Below are 16,538 nucleotides of genomic sequence, written 5' to 3' on the forward strand. Positions count from 1 at the left end.
GGGCTGACTCTTCCTGCCTCGTCTCTCATTATGACCCACAGAGCCAATGGTCACGTTCTAAGGCATTTATTCAATCCTATCCCTCAGATTGCTGTGCCCCCACCCCGCCTTCCCCCCGGGAGTAGGCCCTCATGCTCCGGGCATGGGACGAGGCTCCAGGGCAGGGTTCGGCAGCCCGTGGCTGCAACGTCAGTGCCTATAACCGCTTCATCTGACGCCGCTCCTGTCGGCGCTGTCGTTTCTCATTATGCTCCGGCGCTGGAGCACCGCTGTCGGCTGTGAACCATGGGCCCAGCACGTTCACCCACAGGAGGTAAAGGGCCCGGCCGGGAGCCTGGGGAAGAAAAGGTTACCTTGAAACCAGGTGCAGGGATTGGGAGAAAGGGGACGCTTAGTGGCCCGAGCCCTTTGCCCTCACGCACCAGGAGCCAGAAGGACCAGAAGTAGAGCGAGAAGCAGCTGAGCACCTGCACGATGGCTGTGAGGAGGATCACATCCTTCAGGTGCCTGTGGAGAAAAGGGGGGCTGAAAAGGCCAAAGGGAGGAGAGGGGCCCCAGTTCAGCTCCCTTCCCCACCCAACCGAGTTGCAGGAAGCTGTGGGTCTTGGGCTCTCTGGGCCCCGGCACCCCAGACCCGGGGCCGCTCACCTGGGCCGGCGGTGGGGGACACTCACTCTGCCATGCCCTGCTCCATGTTGAGGTCCATGCCACCATCCATCAAGGCCCCATCATCTGAGAAGGCTGCCCGTGCCATTGAGCTCATGGAGTGGTAGCTGGCCCCGTAGACTGCCAGACTAAAGCCCAGAGCCATCTGAAGAGCAAGAGTGAGAAGTCAGAGGCCAGCTGCCCGCTCTCTTGGACTCGCCCATCTCCAGGGGGGATGACACTTACCCAGGCCCAAAATGAGGCAGATGAGTAGAAGACGACCAAGGTCACAAGACAGTAAATAGCCTGCAAGGAGACACAGGATCATGCTGGGCTCAAAAGATGCTCCTAAAGCTCCATGTCCCTCAATTCTGGCCAAGAACTAGCTAAGCTGTACTAAGAAACAGGCTATTTTTTTGAGGGTTTTTTTTTTTTTTTTTGAGGGGGTAGTGGGGTGGAGTTCAAGTTTTGGGCATACTCGGTGGTACTCAGGGCTTACTCCTGGTTCCGCCCTTCATAGATCTCTCCTGGTGGGACTTGGGGGACCTTATGTGATGCCTGGGTCTTGGGCTCTCTGGACACTGGTACCCAAGCCCTGGAACTGCTCACCTGGACAAGTCATCAGGGACACTCACTCTGCCATACCCTGCTCCACGTTGTCCATGCCACACTACTGAGTCCGGGTTGGTCGCATTCAAAGCAAGTGCCCTACCTGCTGTCTTATGTCTCCAGTCCAAGGGATAGGTCATTTCTTAAACTTTGGGGGAACATGGGACTGCTGCTCTAGTAACCAGACCCCTCTGACAAAAAAATTCAGGAGAGCAGCTCCTGCATACTGGGAAAGGGAAGGGTTCTACCTATCTGAGGTTCATAGGCTCAATTTGGTCTGGCTTGGTTTTGACTTCTCCAATTTCCCTGTATCTGAATCCTTTATCCCCTCCCTGCCCCATTCCCTTTGTCGTGACCAGGAAGTGGTACACAATGGGGGTTGTACACTTGGTTGCGGTGCTGGGTAGGGAATGGGGTCATACACTTCAATTGCATAGAAGACTGCACATGTGGGTAGTGCCAACAAGGCTGTAATCTGGCATGTGGGCTGAGACAGGGATAGGACTTGAAGCTTCAAGGCAAGCTCTGCCATCGAACTATCTATTCCTGGGGACCCCTTTCACCATTTCTTTTTAATTTGCACTCTTCAGAACCTTTGGATGACATTCTGCACCCCACCCCATCACCAAACAGCTGGGGTGTCTGGTCCCTTGGGTGAGCAAAAGAAGCACTTACATTGGCCCCCAGAATGATCCGCAGGTAGAACTTCAGAGTTTCTCTGTTTTCTTCAAATATCTGCTTCTTCCCTCTCGTGCCCACTTTGCCCTTGGGCTGCAGAGGGATGGTGAGATGCTGTCAGAACCTGCCACATCCTCCTCAATCTTCCCCCAGCAGTCTAGGTACAGAGAGCACTTGAGGCAGGTCCCCAGGGTATTCAAACCTAGGACCATCCGCGGGATGTCTAGCCCTGCTCAGGTCCCTCCTATAAGGGCTGACACCAGCAGTCCCGCTATGATCACCTACGCCCGAGCTTCCCTGCAGCTTTGGGCTTACCCACCCGTTCAGGGGCAACGAACTCCACATCGGAGTTGAATGGTTCGCTTCACCGCCTCGGCGAGAGCGATCCAGATCTAGGGTGACGCCCACCCTTCAGATCTCCGATGCTATCTGATACTGGAGCTCGCCCTCCTTGAGCACCAGTTCTGGTTCGATCCTGCACTCCGGCACTTCCCACATTGCTTTAGTGCGGTCTAACTACCTGGATGGCGCCCCCCTCCGGCCACGTTCTTTCTCTGTTTTCAATCACACAGCCCAGGGAGCACTTTACCGACGGAGGCCTCAGCCTACCCATTTTCCTTACCGCCATGGTGCGAAGCAAGTACCCAGCCCAGGAAATAAGGGAGAAAGCGCGAAAGCACGCTCAGTAAGGTCCCACATCGGCAGCACAGGCACTTCCGGTGCAGACCCAAATCGTCAGCAACTGGGACGGAAGTGAAGGGGCCACTTCCTGCACAAGCCCCACCCCACAAGCCGGTGGGACTACACGTCCCAGAAAGCCTTGCGCGGGGGGAAGGCAACGGGGAGGTCATGGCGGAGTCGCTGCCCCTTGAGGTGAGAGCAGCCCGCGCTCTGGCCCAGCTCAGGGTAGTCCCCCGCCTCCGGGCCCGCAGGCTGCGGGGACGGACTGTCAGGCCACTTGGTTGAACTGACCAGCCCGGGAGATCTCAGGACCTGCAGTTTTGCGAAATGGCCTCTCCCTTGAGCCACTTCGCCCCCTTTTCTGGAGAACCCGTGCTCTCTCCTACCCCGTCGGTCCCAGACGGGAGATGGCTGCTCTGTCTCTTCAATGAGCACCGCCCTCAGCCTGCCCGCTTCCCTGGAGATGTCCGTCTACCCTCGTCAGTTCTGAAAGATGTTTGCTCCATCGCATCCTCCCCGCAGGCTAGCCCCATGGACCCGTTAGGGCGGTTGTCCCTTCCCTCCGCTGAGAGATCGCAGCCACCGCAGGCCGACGAACTAACTGGAGCATAATCGTGGAGTTCCTCCACCTAGTAATGATCGCTCCTACTTCCTTCAGCCCATAGGACATTGCTCCTTGTCGGAGTCTAGAACAAGACCCCTCAGCTGCTCCTGGCCCGTGGGAGATAGCAGGTTTTGTCCCTAGTGGTCTCTTATGATGCCGGCCCCTAGACCAAGAGTTGGCAGCCCCCTCCTGGGTGCAGGAGACAGGCCCACCCCTTCTCCATGAATCTTGGAATGAAACAACCCTTTGGCAAGATTAGCACTGCTTTCACCCCGTTGAGCCATCCCCCTGTCCCTATGGTATGTGTCCCTTCCCCATTTTCTTTTTTTTTTTTTTAATTTTTGCTTTTTGGGTCACACCCGGCAATGCTCAGGAGTTACTCCTGGCTCTGCATTCAGAAATTACTCCTGGCAGTACTCGGGGGACCATATGGGATGCCAGGGATCGAACCCAGGTCAGCCGCGTGCAAGGCCAATGCTCTATCCGCTGTGCTATTGCTCTCGGCCTTCCCCATTTTCTTATTCACTGCATCCTCATAGATCTCAGGAGGACCCATCAATCTCTGGGTACCCCTCAGGATGGGCTTCATGGGACAGCATCTCCACCCTCACCTTTGCCTTCTCTTTCCCTGTAGAAAATTCACCTTCCCTTTTCAGCTCAAAGAACCAAGCTCTCTCTCCTCAGTAAGACCAGGTTTGGGGGCAGGGAGGTGATGAAAGGGACTGCAGCCCAAGTGCCTGATTTGGTCACTGGCACACAGTTCACTCAGGTGCTTGATCCTTCAAGCACCACAGGGTGACCCTCTGCCAAAAAAAAAAAAAAAAGAATCCTGTACAGACAGGTTTATTGCCCTCTCCCTTGGTTCTGTGGGTTGGCTGCTAAGCCTTGGAAGACAAAATGACCCCTGTCTTTCCTTGGCGCCAACAAAATTCCCTTACCTCCCCTAGGAAGAAGGCTCTGGCGGTCCCAGACCCTTCTCTGTGCTCAGCCTCCCCAGCCCATAATACTGTTCTCACTCAGACTCTCTTTAAGGCACTGCTTTCTTTTCCTTTCCTGAGTGAATATTTGGTGGAAATAGAGGTAGGGTCAATCTTGGACTAAAAGAGAGGGCAAGGAGTGTCCATTGTTGATTCACTCTAAGCTGGCTGAGTACTGTCTGTGTTGGGGACCAGAGAAGGAAGAAAAGATCAGAATGAGCTGGTGAGGTCAGTCCTATGGAAGCATCTAGAAGAGGCCCATACAGGCCATAGTAATTAGGCATGATGTTCGGAGGTGGGGGGGCATCAAGGAAATGAGACTGTGGAAGCTTTGGGATTTGGGGTCCTTGAGATCTGGAGGCCTGACAGTTCCTCAGGAGTTGGGATAGTGGGTAGTCCCAACGGTTCACATCAGGGGTATACTGAGACTGAATGCTGACTTTGCCTTTGTGACAATGCAGATTGGCCAGGAGGAGCCTAGAGACAGGGAGGAAAGGAGGGAGATTTGGAAGGACTCCAGTTCTGAGGTGAAAATCTGAGCTACCATCAGAAGGTGGCAAAGTTTCAAAGGTAGAACTAGTAGTCACAGCAATCCAGCAGTGAGTCCCGGAATCTCTCTCAGGCGTCAGACATATATTAAATTTCTGTATATGATATATAGAAAAGTATATAAATATATTTATGTCTGATGTATGTGTTTAACTCATTCCCTATAAGATTACATTGGAGATTTTGTTGTTCTTTAAGCCATACCCAGCAATGCTCAGGATTCATTCCTGGCTCTGCTCTTAGGGATCACTCAGGGTTTGGGGGACCACAGGTGGTGCCAGGGATCAAACCTATTTTGGCCACATGCAAGGCACTTGCCCTACCCCCTGTGCTATTGCTCCAGGTCTATTCTAGATAGTCTCACATCTCCACTTTACAGATATGGAAATCAGATCTCAGATCAAGTACCTTTCCTGAGAACACAGGGCACAACAGCTGGAAGTGGTGGGGCTGGGTTTAAAGTGAGTCTAGGTTAGCCCAGCCTAAAGCCTGTGCTCTCACGTGCAACCAAGGACACGGGATTGAAGCGCATGAGGAGCACAAAGTCCTACCAGCATATTAGGCAAGATGCACTGTTGTTGGCATTGGAGCTCAGGTGTTACAAAGTTAGGAGGAGAAACTGCTTTTGACTCAGGCAAGAATAGGAATTTTGGTTGAGATTTAAGTAACAGTAAATCATGAGTGACTGGTTAGATAGTACTGTGGATAAGGCACTCACCTTGAACACATCTGACCCATCCTCCATCCCTGGCACCTCATGTGGTCCCCCAGCTGTACAGGAGTGATCTCTGAACACAGAGCCAGGAGTAAGCTCTGAGCACCACTGGGTATGGCCCCCAAACCAAGACATTTGTATGAACTATATGGCGGCCTGCTGGCAGTCAGTGCTGCTCTGTTACCTGGATGATGGAACAATATGGGGATATTGACCTGTTGGTCATTTTTCTATAGAGGTAGCATGCAGTCATTACAGAGGAGGTAAACAGATTTACTTCATACATTACCTAGGAACTAAACAGATCTGAGCCCCAGTTACAAGCCCTGGGAGCCACTACAGAATCCTAAAAGAAGGCAATTGGAGTGGTGGGTGGAGCCCTAGAAGACCCAGGGTCGCAGGAGTTAAGGAGGGAAGATTCCAGAAGACTAGTTAATAGGCAGTCACTGGCCTCCCAGATGACTCCGCTCCCAGTGCCCCAGATGACCTCCGGCCCCTGAGCCTCAGAGGTCATAGGCCTTAGTACTCAGCAGGCTGGACCTTGCTGGGATCAGATCTGATGGCCAGCTGATAGGTGAGCTGGAGGTAGAGGTGGGGAAGGTGGGAAGAGTAAGGTTACAGCACTGACCTCCTAGGACAGGCGGCCAGGTCTTGGGGCTCTGAGGTTTCAAGAAAGGGCACCCAACTTGCTGTATTCTAGAGAGAACCAGCCCAAGACCCTTTGTTGTGACACAATTACTGCAGTAACCCATTTAACTCTCCCATCAATTGCCATTTGACAGATAAAGGCCAAGGAAGAAATGTTGAGCTACATTTATCTGGTCCTGATGCCCAGGCATTTTACCAAGCTGAGCAGGAAGTTTGGTTTGCATCAGTCAGTTTAAACCTGCTTCCACTGAGGGGTCAGGTCCCCTAGCCTCACAGTTGCTAGCAGTAGAAGTTTCCAGAGACTGCCCCAGCTCTCTAACAGTCCCTGATGCCCTGTCTTTTTCCCTCAGATGGTCACATATATTCTGAGCTTCCTGCCTCTGTCAGATCAGAAAGAGGCCTCCCTCGTGAGCCGGGCTTGGTGCTCTGCTGCCCAGAAAGCCCGGCAGGAGGTAAGGAGCGCCCCCTCCCCCGGCCCATTCCACTGTGTTTCATTTCAGCCCACTCACGACCCTGCTCAAGCATCGTCCGCCCCCTGTTCATGTGGACACAGTCTCTACCCCTTACTCTCCGACCGACTCAGCTCCTGGTGCAGTGCTCAGAGCCTCCAGGGGAACAAGGCCCAGTCCCTCCCCTGCAGAGAACAGAGTCCAGTGAGGGAGAAAGCCAAGTGCATGGTGACAGGTTTGGTTGTGGGCTTGGGACTGTGGGAACACGGCAAACACCCGGCAGAGTGCACCAGTGCAGTGAGGGCTGCTGGGAGGGCCAGGGTGGCCTGCAGCACTAACAGCACAGGTGGGGTGCCCTGGGGGGCAACAGGGCAGGAATGAACCCCACTACTGACTGGATCTGTATGTGGGGAGAGGGGCTATGCCTGGTACTTCTGGAGCCTTTCTGGGAGCATAAGGGTAGGCGAGTGGCATGCTCTGTTGTGTGTTTAGAGCTGCAGTGCAGAGAGGCTGGAGAGGGTGCGGAATGCAGGGACTCACCCCAGCTAGGAGGCGAAGCTGACGGCTGTGCCAGCTGGAAAGGCGAATAGAAGAGCTCTCTGGAGCCAGAAAGATAGTACGGTGGACAGGGGGCTTGCTTGCACGTAGCCCACCTGGGTTCAATCCCTAGCACCAAATATGGTCCCCCGACCCTCACCAGGAGTGAGCCTTAGAGCACCACAGCTCACTCACTGTGGCTGCCAAATGAAAAAGAGCTCATAATGGTTTCTTGAATGGGATGGGGTTGAATAGCTTTGCTCCTTCGGAAACTTTTTTTTTCTTTATTTGAATTGAGTAACCATGAGATAAACAGTTACAAAGCTGTTCATGATCAGGTTTCAGTCATGCAATGACCCAACACCCATCCCTCCACCAGTGTCCACTTCCCACCACCAATGACCCCAGTTTCCCTCCCGCCATCCCCCAACCAGCCCACTTCTATGGCTCTATGGCAGGCACTTTCCCTCTCTCTGTCTCTGTCTCTGTCTCTCTGTCTCTGTCTATCATACTCTCTCTGCAACACAGACACCTCGAGGTTATCATATTTGTTCTTTTGCCTACTTTCAGCACGCAGTTCCTATCCGGAGTGATCATTTCCAACTCTCTGTGTCATCTGACACCTTCTCTATCCCAACCGCCTTCTCCCCCAGCACTTTAGGCAGACTAATCCTCCTTGCCCTTGTTTCTACTGTCCTTGTCCCTGTCCTTATATTATGTTTTTTATATTCCACAAATGACTGCAGTCATTTCATGTCTGTCCCTCTCATTCTAACTCATTTCACTGAGCATGATACTCTCCATGTCCATCCATTTATAAGCAAATTTCATGACTTCATTTTTCCTAACTGCTGCATAGTATCCCATTGTGTAGATGTACCATAGTTTCTTTAATCAGTCATCTGTTCTAGGGCACATGGGTTGTTTCCAGATTCTAGCTATTGTGAATAGTGCTGCAATAAATATAGAAGTGCAGATGGCATTATGCAGTGTTTTTGGGGCCCCCGTATGGAACTATTTTTGAACAGAGAGATCTCTCACTTCTTCAGAGATTTGATAAATGTACACTAACTTTTCTTCTTTTATTTTTTTCCATAATAGACCATTTTTAGAGCACTTTTTTTTTGGTTGTTGTTCTTTTTGGGTCACACCTGGTGATGTTCAAGGGTTATTCCTGGCTCTGTACTCAGGCATCACTCCTAGCAGTGCTTAGGACCATATGGGCTACTGGGGATCGAATCCAGGTTGGTCACAGCAAGTCAAGGGCATTCCTCACTGTACTATTGCTCTGGCCCCTAGCACAGTTTTTTGTTTTTCTTTGGGTGCAACACCTGTTGCTCTCCCTGATAACTCTTGGCTCTGTGCTCTGGGATCACTCCTAGTGATGCCGGGGGGTTTTCATCCTGGGGTCAGCTGCATGCCAGGTCAATGCCATAGCTCCTGTACTGTCTGTTCGAACCCAGAGCACTATTTTGTGTTCACAGATAAAAAAAAAAGGCTTCTTCTGTTATGGTTTGAATTGTTAGTGAAATTAAGTTTGATTCATGCTGGGAGGCAAGAATTGAAAGAGATGAGTTTCCCATGATCCATTAAGTACCATTCTGTGTGACCTGCCCTTCCCTGCTAGGTCGGAGGCCTCTGGCACAGTCAATGTGTGTGTACAAGCCGGGTCTGTGCTTTGAATTACCTAGACAGGGTCCTTGGGGAGCTAACTAAGGAATTTGATATGGACTTGTTGAAAAATGCAACATCCAGAGGGTGAGATCCAGTTGGCAGTTGGATTTCTGGGTGAGTCATGCTAGGGCAGGGTGTGGATGGAAATAGAGACTTGGATGTCCATCAAGAGTGGGTGAAGCTGGGGCTGGAGCGATAACACAGCGGGTAGGGCCTTTGCCTTGCACGCAGCCGACCCGGGTTCAAATCCCAGCATCCCATATGGTCCCCTGAGCACCACCAGTAGTAATTCCTGAGTGAAGAGCCAGGAGTTACCCCTGTGCTTCACCAGGTGTGACCCAAAAAGAAAAAAAAAAGAGTGGATGAAGCTGAGCACCTGGTCCTAAGTAACTTCCCTCAGGGAGGGCAGGGAAAGCTGCAAGTGGAGACTGTCCTGGGGAAGGTGACATCCTGGACATGGCCGGGAGGGGGTGCATATCCCGGAGCTGAAGGAGAGTCAGGAGAGGAAGCTGGCTCACGAGCACTATCCAGCCCCATGCAGGCTCAAGAAGACAAAGGACAGATAGTCCATTTAGATATTTGGTACCTACGGAGGTTACAGATGGCTTCCGCACCTTTTGGCATCTGGGGAAGTAACCCACTAGGTGGGTTAAAGAGCGAATAAGAGACCATGGGTAGGTCACTTGCCTTGCCTTGCACATGGCTAACCGAGGTTCAAACCCTGTTGTCCCATATGCCCCTGCACCCCCCCAAGCACCACCAGACATAATTCCTGAGTACAGAGCCAGGAATAACCCTTGAGTACCACCAGGCATCGCCCAAAAAGCCTAAAAGAAAGAAATTCATCTCTGGGAGGAAGGAAAACACCGGATGAGAGGTGTAATAGATCTGGCCAAAGAGGTTTGCTCAGGAGAAAACTGAGCAGCGTCACGGGGAATGTGGCAGGAAGTGAGGTTGGGCATGGCGGGTGCCACCTGGGAGATTGCAGAAACAGCATCACCGCAGGAGGGAGGGAGGAAGCAGAGGCCAGGTGGTACCATGGAGTCCTTCACTGAGGCAGTCCCCCAGGACCAGCAGCCTCTCAGGGAGTTGGCCTCAGGGAAGGGAGGCAAGAGGCTGAGGCCAGGACCGGCCACAGGTGGAAGGAAGAAGAAAAAATCCTCCATAGATGCACACAGTGACCTGACATCAGAGCCCGGGGGGAGACAGCTGAGGGTTGGGGGATGCGCAGTCCTCAGAATGGGGCGGACAGAGACAGCACGTGCCCAGGGGCACTCTGGGAGCCACTTAGCAGGGCCCCTCCCCAGCTCCACATTTGGCATCCGCATCTGCAAAGGGGTTCCCCAAAGGGCTGGAGCAATAGCACAGTGGGTAGGGCGTTTGCCTTGCATGTGGCCGACCCGGGTTTGATTCCCAGCATCCCATATGGTCCCCTGAGCACCGCCAGGAGTAATTCCTGAGTGCAGAGCCAGGAGTAACCTGGTGCATCGCCGGGTGTGACCCAAAAAGCAAAAAAAAAAAAAAAAGGGGGGGTTCCCCAAAGGTGGGGAGGAGGACGGGGGCAGAGAAGCCTCAGACAAGGGAGGGTCTGCTGAAGGGAGGGCCAGGGGGGGCGTCTCACAAGAGAAAGAAACGTTTGCTAAAAGGACAAACAGGAGCAAGTGAGAGGTGAGACACCCCCCATTACCAGCGCGCCACTGAAACTGCAGCTGAGCAGAGCATGGCAGAGTGCGTCCTGACAGAAGTGAGAAGCTGGCATTCCCAAGGGCAGGGCTCAGGGGAGGCTGGGGCAAGGGCCTGGGAGAGCCCGGTGTGTGGGGGCGGGGGCGTGTAGGCAGGGTCTGACCTGACTCCAGTGCTCAGTGTCAACCTGGGCTGTGGGGCCCGGTCAGATTCCCCCACGAGAGACTGGTGCCTGGGGCAGACTGCTGCCCAGGGCGATGAGGAGAAACAGCTGTTGAGGCTTTCCCACAGGCCATAGCCAGAGTAGCGAGGTGGGGTCCCGGGGACGTGAGGCTGGGGCGGAAGGGATGGTGGTCGTGTGGCAGGGAGACAGCACAGGACCCGAGATGATCACCAGGCGGCTGGAGTGGTGGAGGGTACTGATGGACTCGGGGGGGCGGGGGGCACAGCAGCCAACCAGCCATCCATAATTTGCAAAGCCTGGCTGCCGTCCCAGAAAGTGACAGAGACCACAAATGCAGCGGCCGGGATGGGATGAGGTGACGGCAACAACTGCCCGTGCAGCAGAGGGAGCGGGTGGGAAGGGCACTCCCAAGGTCAGGCGTGGAGGCAGAGAAGGAAACCGGAGGTTGCTGAAGCTGCGCTGTCAGCTGGCAAGGGACTGGCGGGGGCGGTGCTGCCTGGGCAACCAGCACCCCTGCACCCCCACAGCCAGTTCACGCTGTTTGACATCATCTTCAGCACATCTGCCACTAGCTCCCCCCCCCGCCCCCTCTCACGTGCGGGAGCGCCCCTCCCTCCTGCCCAGGCCCAGGCCCTGGGGAGTTTCCCGGACCAGGGAGCCAGGGAGAGCACCCTCGAATCCACCATGAGCACCCCAGGGAAAGGAGCTGGAGGGGAGCCTAGAGTGACCGCACGTTCCTGTGGGAGCGGCCTGGAGCTGTCTCCATCTCTCATCACTCGGCCACAGGCCACTGTAGCAGCTGCTCTGGGGGCAGGAGACAGGCTGGTTTCCCCAGCGCTGCCCAGGCTCTCACCTATCGCCTTCCCTTCTGCTGAGGTGCATGGGACACACACGGGGCACAGCCACCACTTCCTACGCCAGGAAGGGACAAAGGGACAGGATGGAGTCTCCTGAGCTTGGCCACCTCCCCACCTCAGGCCCCACTGAGCCAGGAGAACGGGTGCAGCCCTCATGGACTACTTGCCGGCAACCCGGGCAAGCAGAGGCTGAGACACAGGCTAGGACACGGGCTAGAAGGGATGCCCCCTTCTCCCTCTCTCCACAGACCCGGACCAGCTTCCCCTTGGCTCCCGTGGCTCCCCAAGTCCGGGAAAGTTCTATGGAACTGGAGCACCCCCAAATTATTCTTCTCAGAACTTAGCCCTGAGCTGACCCCACGGCCTCACCCACTCCACTGTGCCCTTCCTGCACTCTCCGTTCTTCCCCCTCCAGCAGGGCGGCTCAATTCCTCGGTGCCTCTGAGACTCCTTCTTAGCTCCTGCCCCAGAAGTGCAAGGTTTCTCCTTCCTTTCCTGTACGGCTCAACCCTCCAGAGAGGAGCGAGCAGAGGGGACCACAGCGCACCCTCAGTGGGGGAGCCTGCAGGGCCCTGAGGTGTTAAGGGACCATCACACACAGACATCATTTCTGCAGATATCACTGGGGCTGAAACATGAGGTCCACCCAGGAACCTCAGTGGCCCCACCTGCCCAGACCTCTGCCACCTGGGTCCGGGGTGGCGGCCAGAGCAGCCTTTTAGCTCTTTGCAGGGCCTGTTGTATGCTCTCAGCAGTATGAGCTTAGCTCAGGCTGCATCCAGGGATCTCAGGGCCACCTTCTGAAAGTCCAAAGTTGGGGTCCGTGATACTCTGCCCTCTTACCCCCTTGGGGACGTCATTTGGTCTCCTCCAGGCCATCCCCCCAACCTTCCCACATCCAGCATGCCAGCTGCCTACTCTGCTGCCCCTTATAGGCATCTGGTCCTGCCCATCACTAGCCCTCTGCCTCCCTTGCTCATTCCCTGTGAGCTCCCGTGCCACTGCTGCTCCTCCTCCGGCTCCCCTTCCCACCGGCACCTCTTTCCCCACACCTGGCACCACATACCACAGTGGGCAGGTACCCACAGGGGCGAGGCCCTTTCCTGAGCAGGCAGTGGCCAGCGCCCCCTAGAGGCCAGAGGGCTCACCCCAGGCCTCCTGCTTCCCTGTCCCTTAGACCAAGGTACGGTACAACATCCCCGTGGCCTCTGCTTCCCTCCCGGCCATCAAGAACCTGGGCATCAGGGGCGTCTCCTGCATTGGCCTGACCCACCTGGACGACTCACCCACTTCACACCAGGTGCTGCAGTCTGTTGCCTGCCACTTGGGGCCGCACCTGCAGAGCCTGTGCCTGAGCGGGGGCAGCCCCACAGAGGCTTCGTTCGTGGCCCTGATCCGGGGCTGCCCGGCGCTGCGCATCCTTGACCTCAGTGGCTGCAACAGCCTCTTCGCCTCAGGCATGCTGCTGGCTCAGCCGGAGACGGCCCAGCAGGTCCGGCAGGCGCTGGGCAGCCTCCGGGAGCTCAGCCTTGCAGGCCTGCAGGAACTGGCCGACCCGAGCTTCAACCGGCTCAGCAGCTGTGCCCCCAGCCTGGAGCGCCTCTCCTTGGCCTACTGCCATCTCAGCTTTGACTCGGGCCCAGCCCGGGGCTCCATCAGCGCCCAGGACTCCTACCCGGCCCAACTCTCCTTCCGAAACCTGCTTCGGTTCGTGCAGGAGCGAGCCGGCCGGCTGCAGTCCCTGGACCTGAGCGGCACGGGCTTGCCCCCCGAGGCCCTGCAGGCCCTGGGGCAGGTGGCGGGGCTGCGGCTGCAGGAGCTGAGTCTGCACAGTTGCCGGGAGCTCTCCACCGAGGCCGTGGCTGCCCTCTGCCGCCAGCAACCGGGCCTCACCTCCCTGGACCTCAGTGGCTGCTCAGAGCTGGCGGATGGGGCCCTGCTGGCTGTGAGCCGGGGCCTGCGACACCTGAGGCACCTGAGCCTGAGGAAGCTGCAGCGGCTGACGGATGCAGGATGCACTGCTCTGGGGGCCCTGCGGGAGCTGCAGAGCCTCGACATGGCTGAGTGCAGCCTCGTGAGCGGGCGGGAACTGGCGCAGGCCCTGGGCGCAGTGCACCGCGCTCCACCGCCCCTGGTCTCCCTCAGCCTGGCCCACTGCTCCTCACTCAAGGTGAGTGGCTGTCCCTTCCCGGGGCGGGAGGCCCTGGGCATGTGACCTCAGGAAAGGGCCTTGTGTCTGGACCCAGCACTTGGGACCGTGTGGCAGAGCAGACTCCTTGCTCAAGAGTGCTGCTGCAGGGGCTAGAGCAATAGCACAGCGGGTAGGGCGTTTGCCTTGCACGCGGCCGACCGGGGTTCGATTCCCAGCATCCCATATGGTCCCCTGAGCACCGCCAAGAGTAATTCCTGAGTGCATGAGCCAGGAGTAACCCCTGTGCATCGCTGGGTGTGACCCAAAAAGAAAAAAAAAAAAGTGCTGCTGCCAGCGCTACCCTCAGCTGCCCCCCAGGGGCCCAGGAGGTGATACACCCTTCCCTCTCTCGGGCCTGTGCCAAGTTTCGGGAAGCCTGGGGAGGGCACAGAGTGGGTGAAAGGTGACAGAACCGGCGCTGGAGAGAGATAATACTGCGAGTAGGGGGCTTGCGCTGCACACTGCTGACCCAGGGTCAGTCCCCATATGGTCCCCTGAGCACCCACCGCCAGGAGTAATTCCCGAGTGCAGAGCCAGGAGGAACCTCTGAGCATCGCGGGGTGTGGCTTAATACATACACACGCCCCCCAAAATGGTGACAGAACCAAGGCCCACAGGGCAGAGTGGGGAGGTCAGGCCCGAGGGGGGAGAGCAGATGTGGTGGTGGTGACAGCCTTCAGCCTATCACTGTAACCAGGGTGACCTGAACCTGACACCTGTCTCAGTCTGGTCCCCACAAGGTCCCTTTTCCCTGCCCAACTCCGTCTTTCCGCCACCACGTCTCTGAGCTGCTGTCTTTGGGGCCCTCTGCTCCCGCGTCTTCTGCAAACGGCTTCCGCTCAGCGGCCAGTTCCGGCTGCCCACATTCCGACCGCGGCCACCAGGTGGCAGTCCTACCCTGACCCCTGTTCTGCTTCAAATTCTAGAGGGAGCGTGTCTGATTGGCTCAGCGAAGATCACATGTCCACCACTGGCCAATAAGCTATGGCCAGGGGCTACCTCAACCCACCCCCTCTGCCAGGGGCTAGGGACGCCCAAGAAATTTCCACCCTCATCTTTTCTGCTTCAGCCAGGCAGAATTTTGTCCTCTGATAAAATCCTCCAGGGGTCGCGCCCCCTTAGCCCTCCCTGCACAAGGTTCTTTCAGGGTCCCCTATTGCCTGTGAGGCTGGAACCTGAGGTAGGACCAGCCTAGGACTCCTGCACATGCCCCTTCTCCATGGCGCTGTCCCCACACTTCCTTCCTAGGATGCTTTCGTGCTCTCCTTGATCTCCATGTTGGGTCCAAGCCTCAGGGTGCTGGACTTATCCTCCTGCGTGGCCCTCACCAGTCGGACAGTGCAGGCCATTTGCACCCACCTCCCGCACCTCTCAGTCCTGCGTCTGGCCTGGTGCAAGGAGCTCCGTGACTGGGGCCTTTTGGGGCTGGAGGAACCAAGTGAGGAGCCTAAACAGAGCATCTTGGGGTGGGACCCTCGGGGTCAGAATCCTCTGCCAAGTTGTTTTGTAGGAGCCACTGAAGAACAGGAGGCGTTGGAGCGGCTTCCACAGCTACGGGGGGCCCTGTCGCCACCACAGCAGGGACGGACCCTGCTAGCACTGCAGGCCCTGCAGCAGCTGGACCTCACCGCCTGCAGCCAGCTGACGGATGCCAGCTTGGCCAAGGTGTGGGGCAAGGAGCATGGGGAGACTCGAGAACCGTGGGGCTGGAGCTGGGGTCCAAACTCACAGCATTGGGCAAACATTCCTGTCTTTTCTCATCAGCATCTGCCACCTCTGGCCACTCCTTTGGCGGGGACTGGGGAGAGGGCAGCGTCTATGGCCTGGTTTTAGCCCTATGACCCCAACCCCCCGCCACACACACTCCCACCATCCTTGCAGGTGCTCCAGTTCCCCCAACTGAGGCAGCTGTCTCTAAGCCTGCTGCCCGCACTCACAGACAAGGGCTTGGTGGCTGTGGCCTTGGGCTGCCCCAGCCTGGAGCGCTTGGCCTTGAGCCACTGCAACCTCCTGAGCGATGAGGGCTGGGCCCAGGCCGTGGGCTCCTGGCCACGGCTGCAGCACCTCAACCTCTCCAGCTGCAGTCAGCTCACAGAGCGGTCAGTGCACGCCAGGCTTCCCCGGTGCGGGGAGGGAAGGCAGCCAGCCCAGAGCTACCCTCAGCCAGCGGCTCCCCGCAGGACTCTGGCTGCCACGGCACAGGTCTGCAGGCAGCTCCAAGTGCTGGACGTGTCTATGTGTTCCCGCATCAGCATGGCCGCGGTCAAGCGCTTCCAAGGGCAGCTCCCCCAGGTGACCTGTGTCCAGTCCCGCTTTGTGGGAGGCGCAGACCTGACCCTGACGCTCTGAGGCCCAACCTGCCACCTACAGGCCCGTGCCTGACCTGTACCTGGATGCCAGTCCCTGACTCTTGCTGCTCCATCCTTCACCGCCTGTGCCTCAAGTTCTCCCCTTTTTCTAGGACAGGGGCAGGGACTCCTCCAGGGCAGCCCGGGGACTTCCTGGCCATCTGCACCCAGCCCAGAGGGGACCCCTTTCCAGTTTTAAGGTGCGGTCACCAGTCCCAGAGAGGAGCTGCTTGCTTCCCCCAAGCTACATCCTACCTTCTCCCCAAAGGGCAGACACCCCTCCGTCTTCCAGCACTGACCCTGGGGCCTGTGTTTGCTGTCAACCCAAACGTGATTAAAAACTCCACATCTTACCACCATGTCTGAAGTCTCTGACTAAGCCCCCCCGCCATCTTGGTTGACCCCGCCCAGTGCAGGGCCGATGGGGGCCCCATTCCTGGGGTTTCCTATGTTAGCTCCCTCACATTGGCCTAAAGCCCCTCCAGGGCCCAAGCAAGTCTGGCCTCTTC

The 16,538-nt window shown here is 56.6% G+C and overlaps 2 protein-coding genes across 2 annotated transcripts; one reads left to right on the top strand and one right to left on the bottom strand.

The window, feature by feature from the left end:
- Nucleotides 1-50: 50 nt before the first annotated feature.
- Nucleotides 51-2,670, bottom strand: TMEM208 (transmembrane protein 208). Its single transcript, XM_004600604.2, has 6 exons — nucleotides 2,555-2,670; nucleotides 1,930-2,025; nucleotides 892-951; nucleotides 675-811; nucleotides 423-507; nucleotides 51-334 (listed from the first exon to the last, which is right to left on the bottom strand). The coding sequence occupies exons 1-6, from the start codon at nucleotides 2,558-2,560 to the stop codon at nucleotides 197-199; spliced, it is 522 nt and encodes a 173-aa protein (XP_004600661.1). The 5' UTR covers nucleotides 2,561-2,670; the 3' UTR covers nucleotides 51-196.
- Nucleotides 2,671-13,332: 10,662 nt separating this feature from the next.
- LOC101555759 (Leucine-rich repeat-containing protein 29) lies at nucleotides 13,333-16,030 on the top strand. The gene is made up of 5 exons (XM_055146369.1): nucleotides 13,333-13,660; nucleotides 14,930-15,137; nucleotides 15,192-15,346; nucleotides 15,563-15,780; nucleotides 15,862-16,030. The coding sequence occupies exons 1-5, from the start codon at nucleotides 13,547-13,549 to the stop codon at nucleotides 16,028-16,030; spliced, it is 864 nt and encodes a 287-aa protein (XP_055002344.1). The 5' UTR covers nucleotides 13,333-13,546.
- Nucleotides 16,031-16,538: the final 508 nt, after the last annotated feature.

This window comes from Sorex araneus, chromosome 8 (assembly GCF_027595985.1).
Source record: "Sorex araneus isolate mSorAra2 chromosome 8, mSorAra2.pri, whole genome shotgun sequence".
NCBI lineage: Eukaryota > Metazoa > Chordata > Mammalia > Eulipotyphla > Soricidae > Sorex > Sorex araneus.

What these genes read in the sequence shown, in the direction of transcription:
- TMEM208 (XM_004600604.2), bottom strand. An exon ending in ATGGAGCAGGGCATGGCAGA is followed by an intron (nt 508 to 674) that starts GTGAGTGTCCCC and finishes TTTTCTCCACAG; the next exon opens with GCACCTGAAGGATGTGATCC. An exon ending in TCTGGTCCTTCTGGCTCCTG is followed by an intron (nt 335 to 422) that starts GTGCGTGAGGGC and finishes TTTCTTCCCCAG; the next exon opens with GCTCCCGGCCGGGCCCTTTA.
- LOC101555759 (XM_055146369.1), top strand. Translation starts at nt 13,547, where the DNA reads ATGGCTGAGTGCAGCCTCGTGAGCGGGCGGGAACTGGCGCAGGCCCTG. An exon ending in CCCACTGCTCCTCACTCAAG is followed by an intron (nt 13,661 to 14,929) that starts GTGAGTGGCTGT and finishes CTTCCTTCCTAG; the next exon opens with GATGCTTTCGTGCTCTCCTT. An exon ending in CGGATGCCAGCTTGGCCAAG is followed by an intron (nt 15,347 to 15,562) that starts GTGTGGGGCAAG and finishes CCATCCTTGCAG; the next exon opens with GTGCTCCAGTTCCCCCAACT.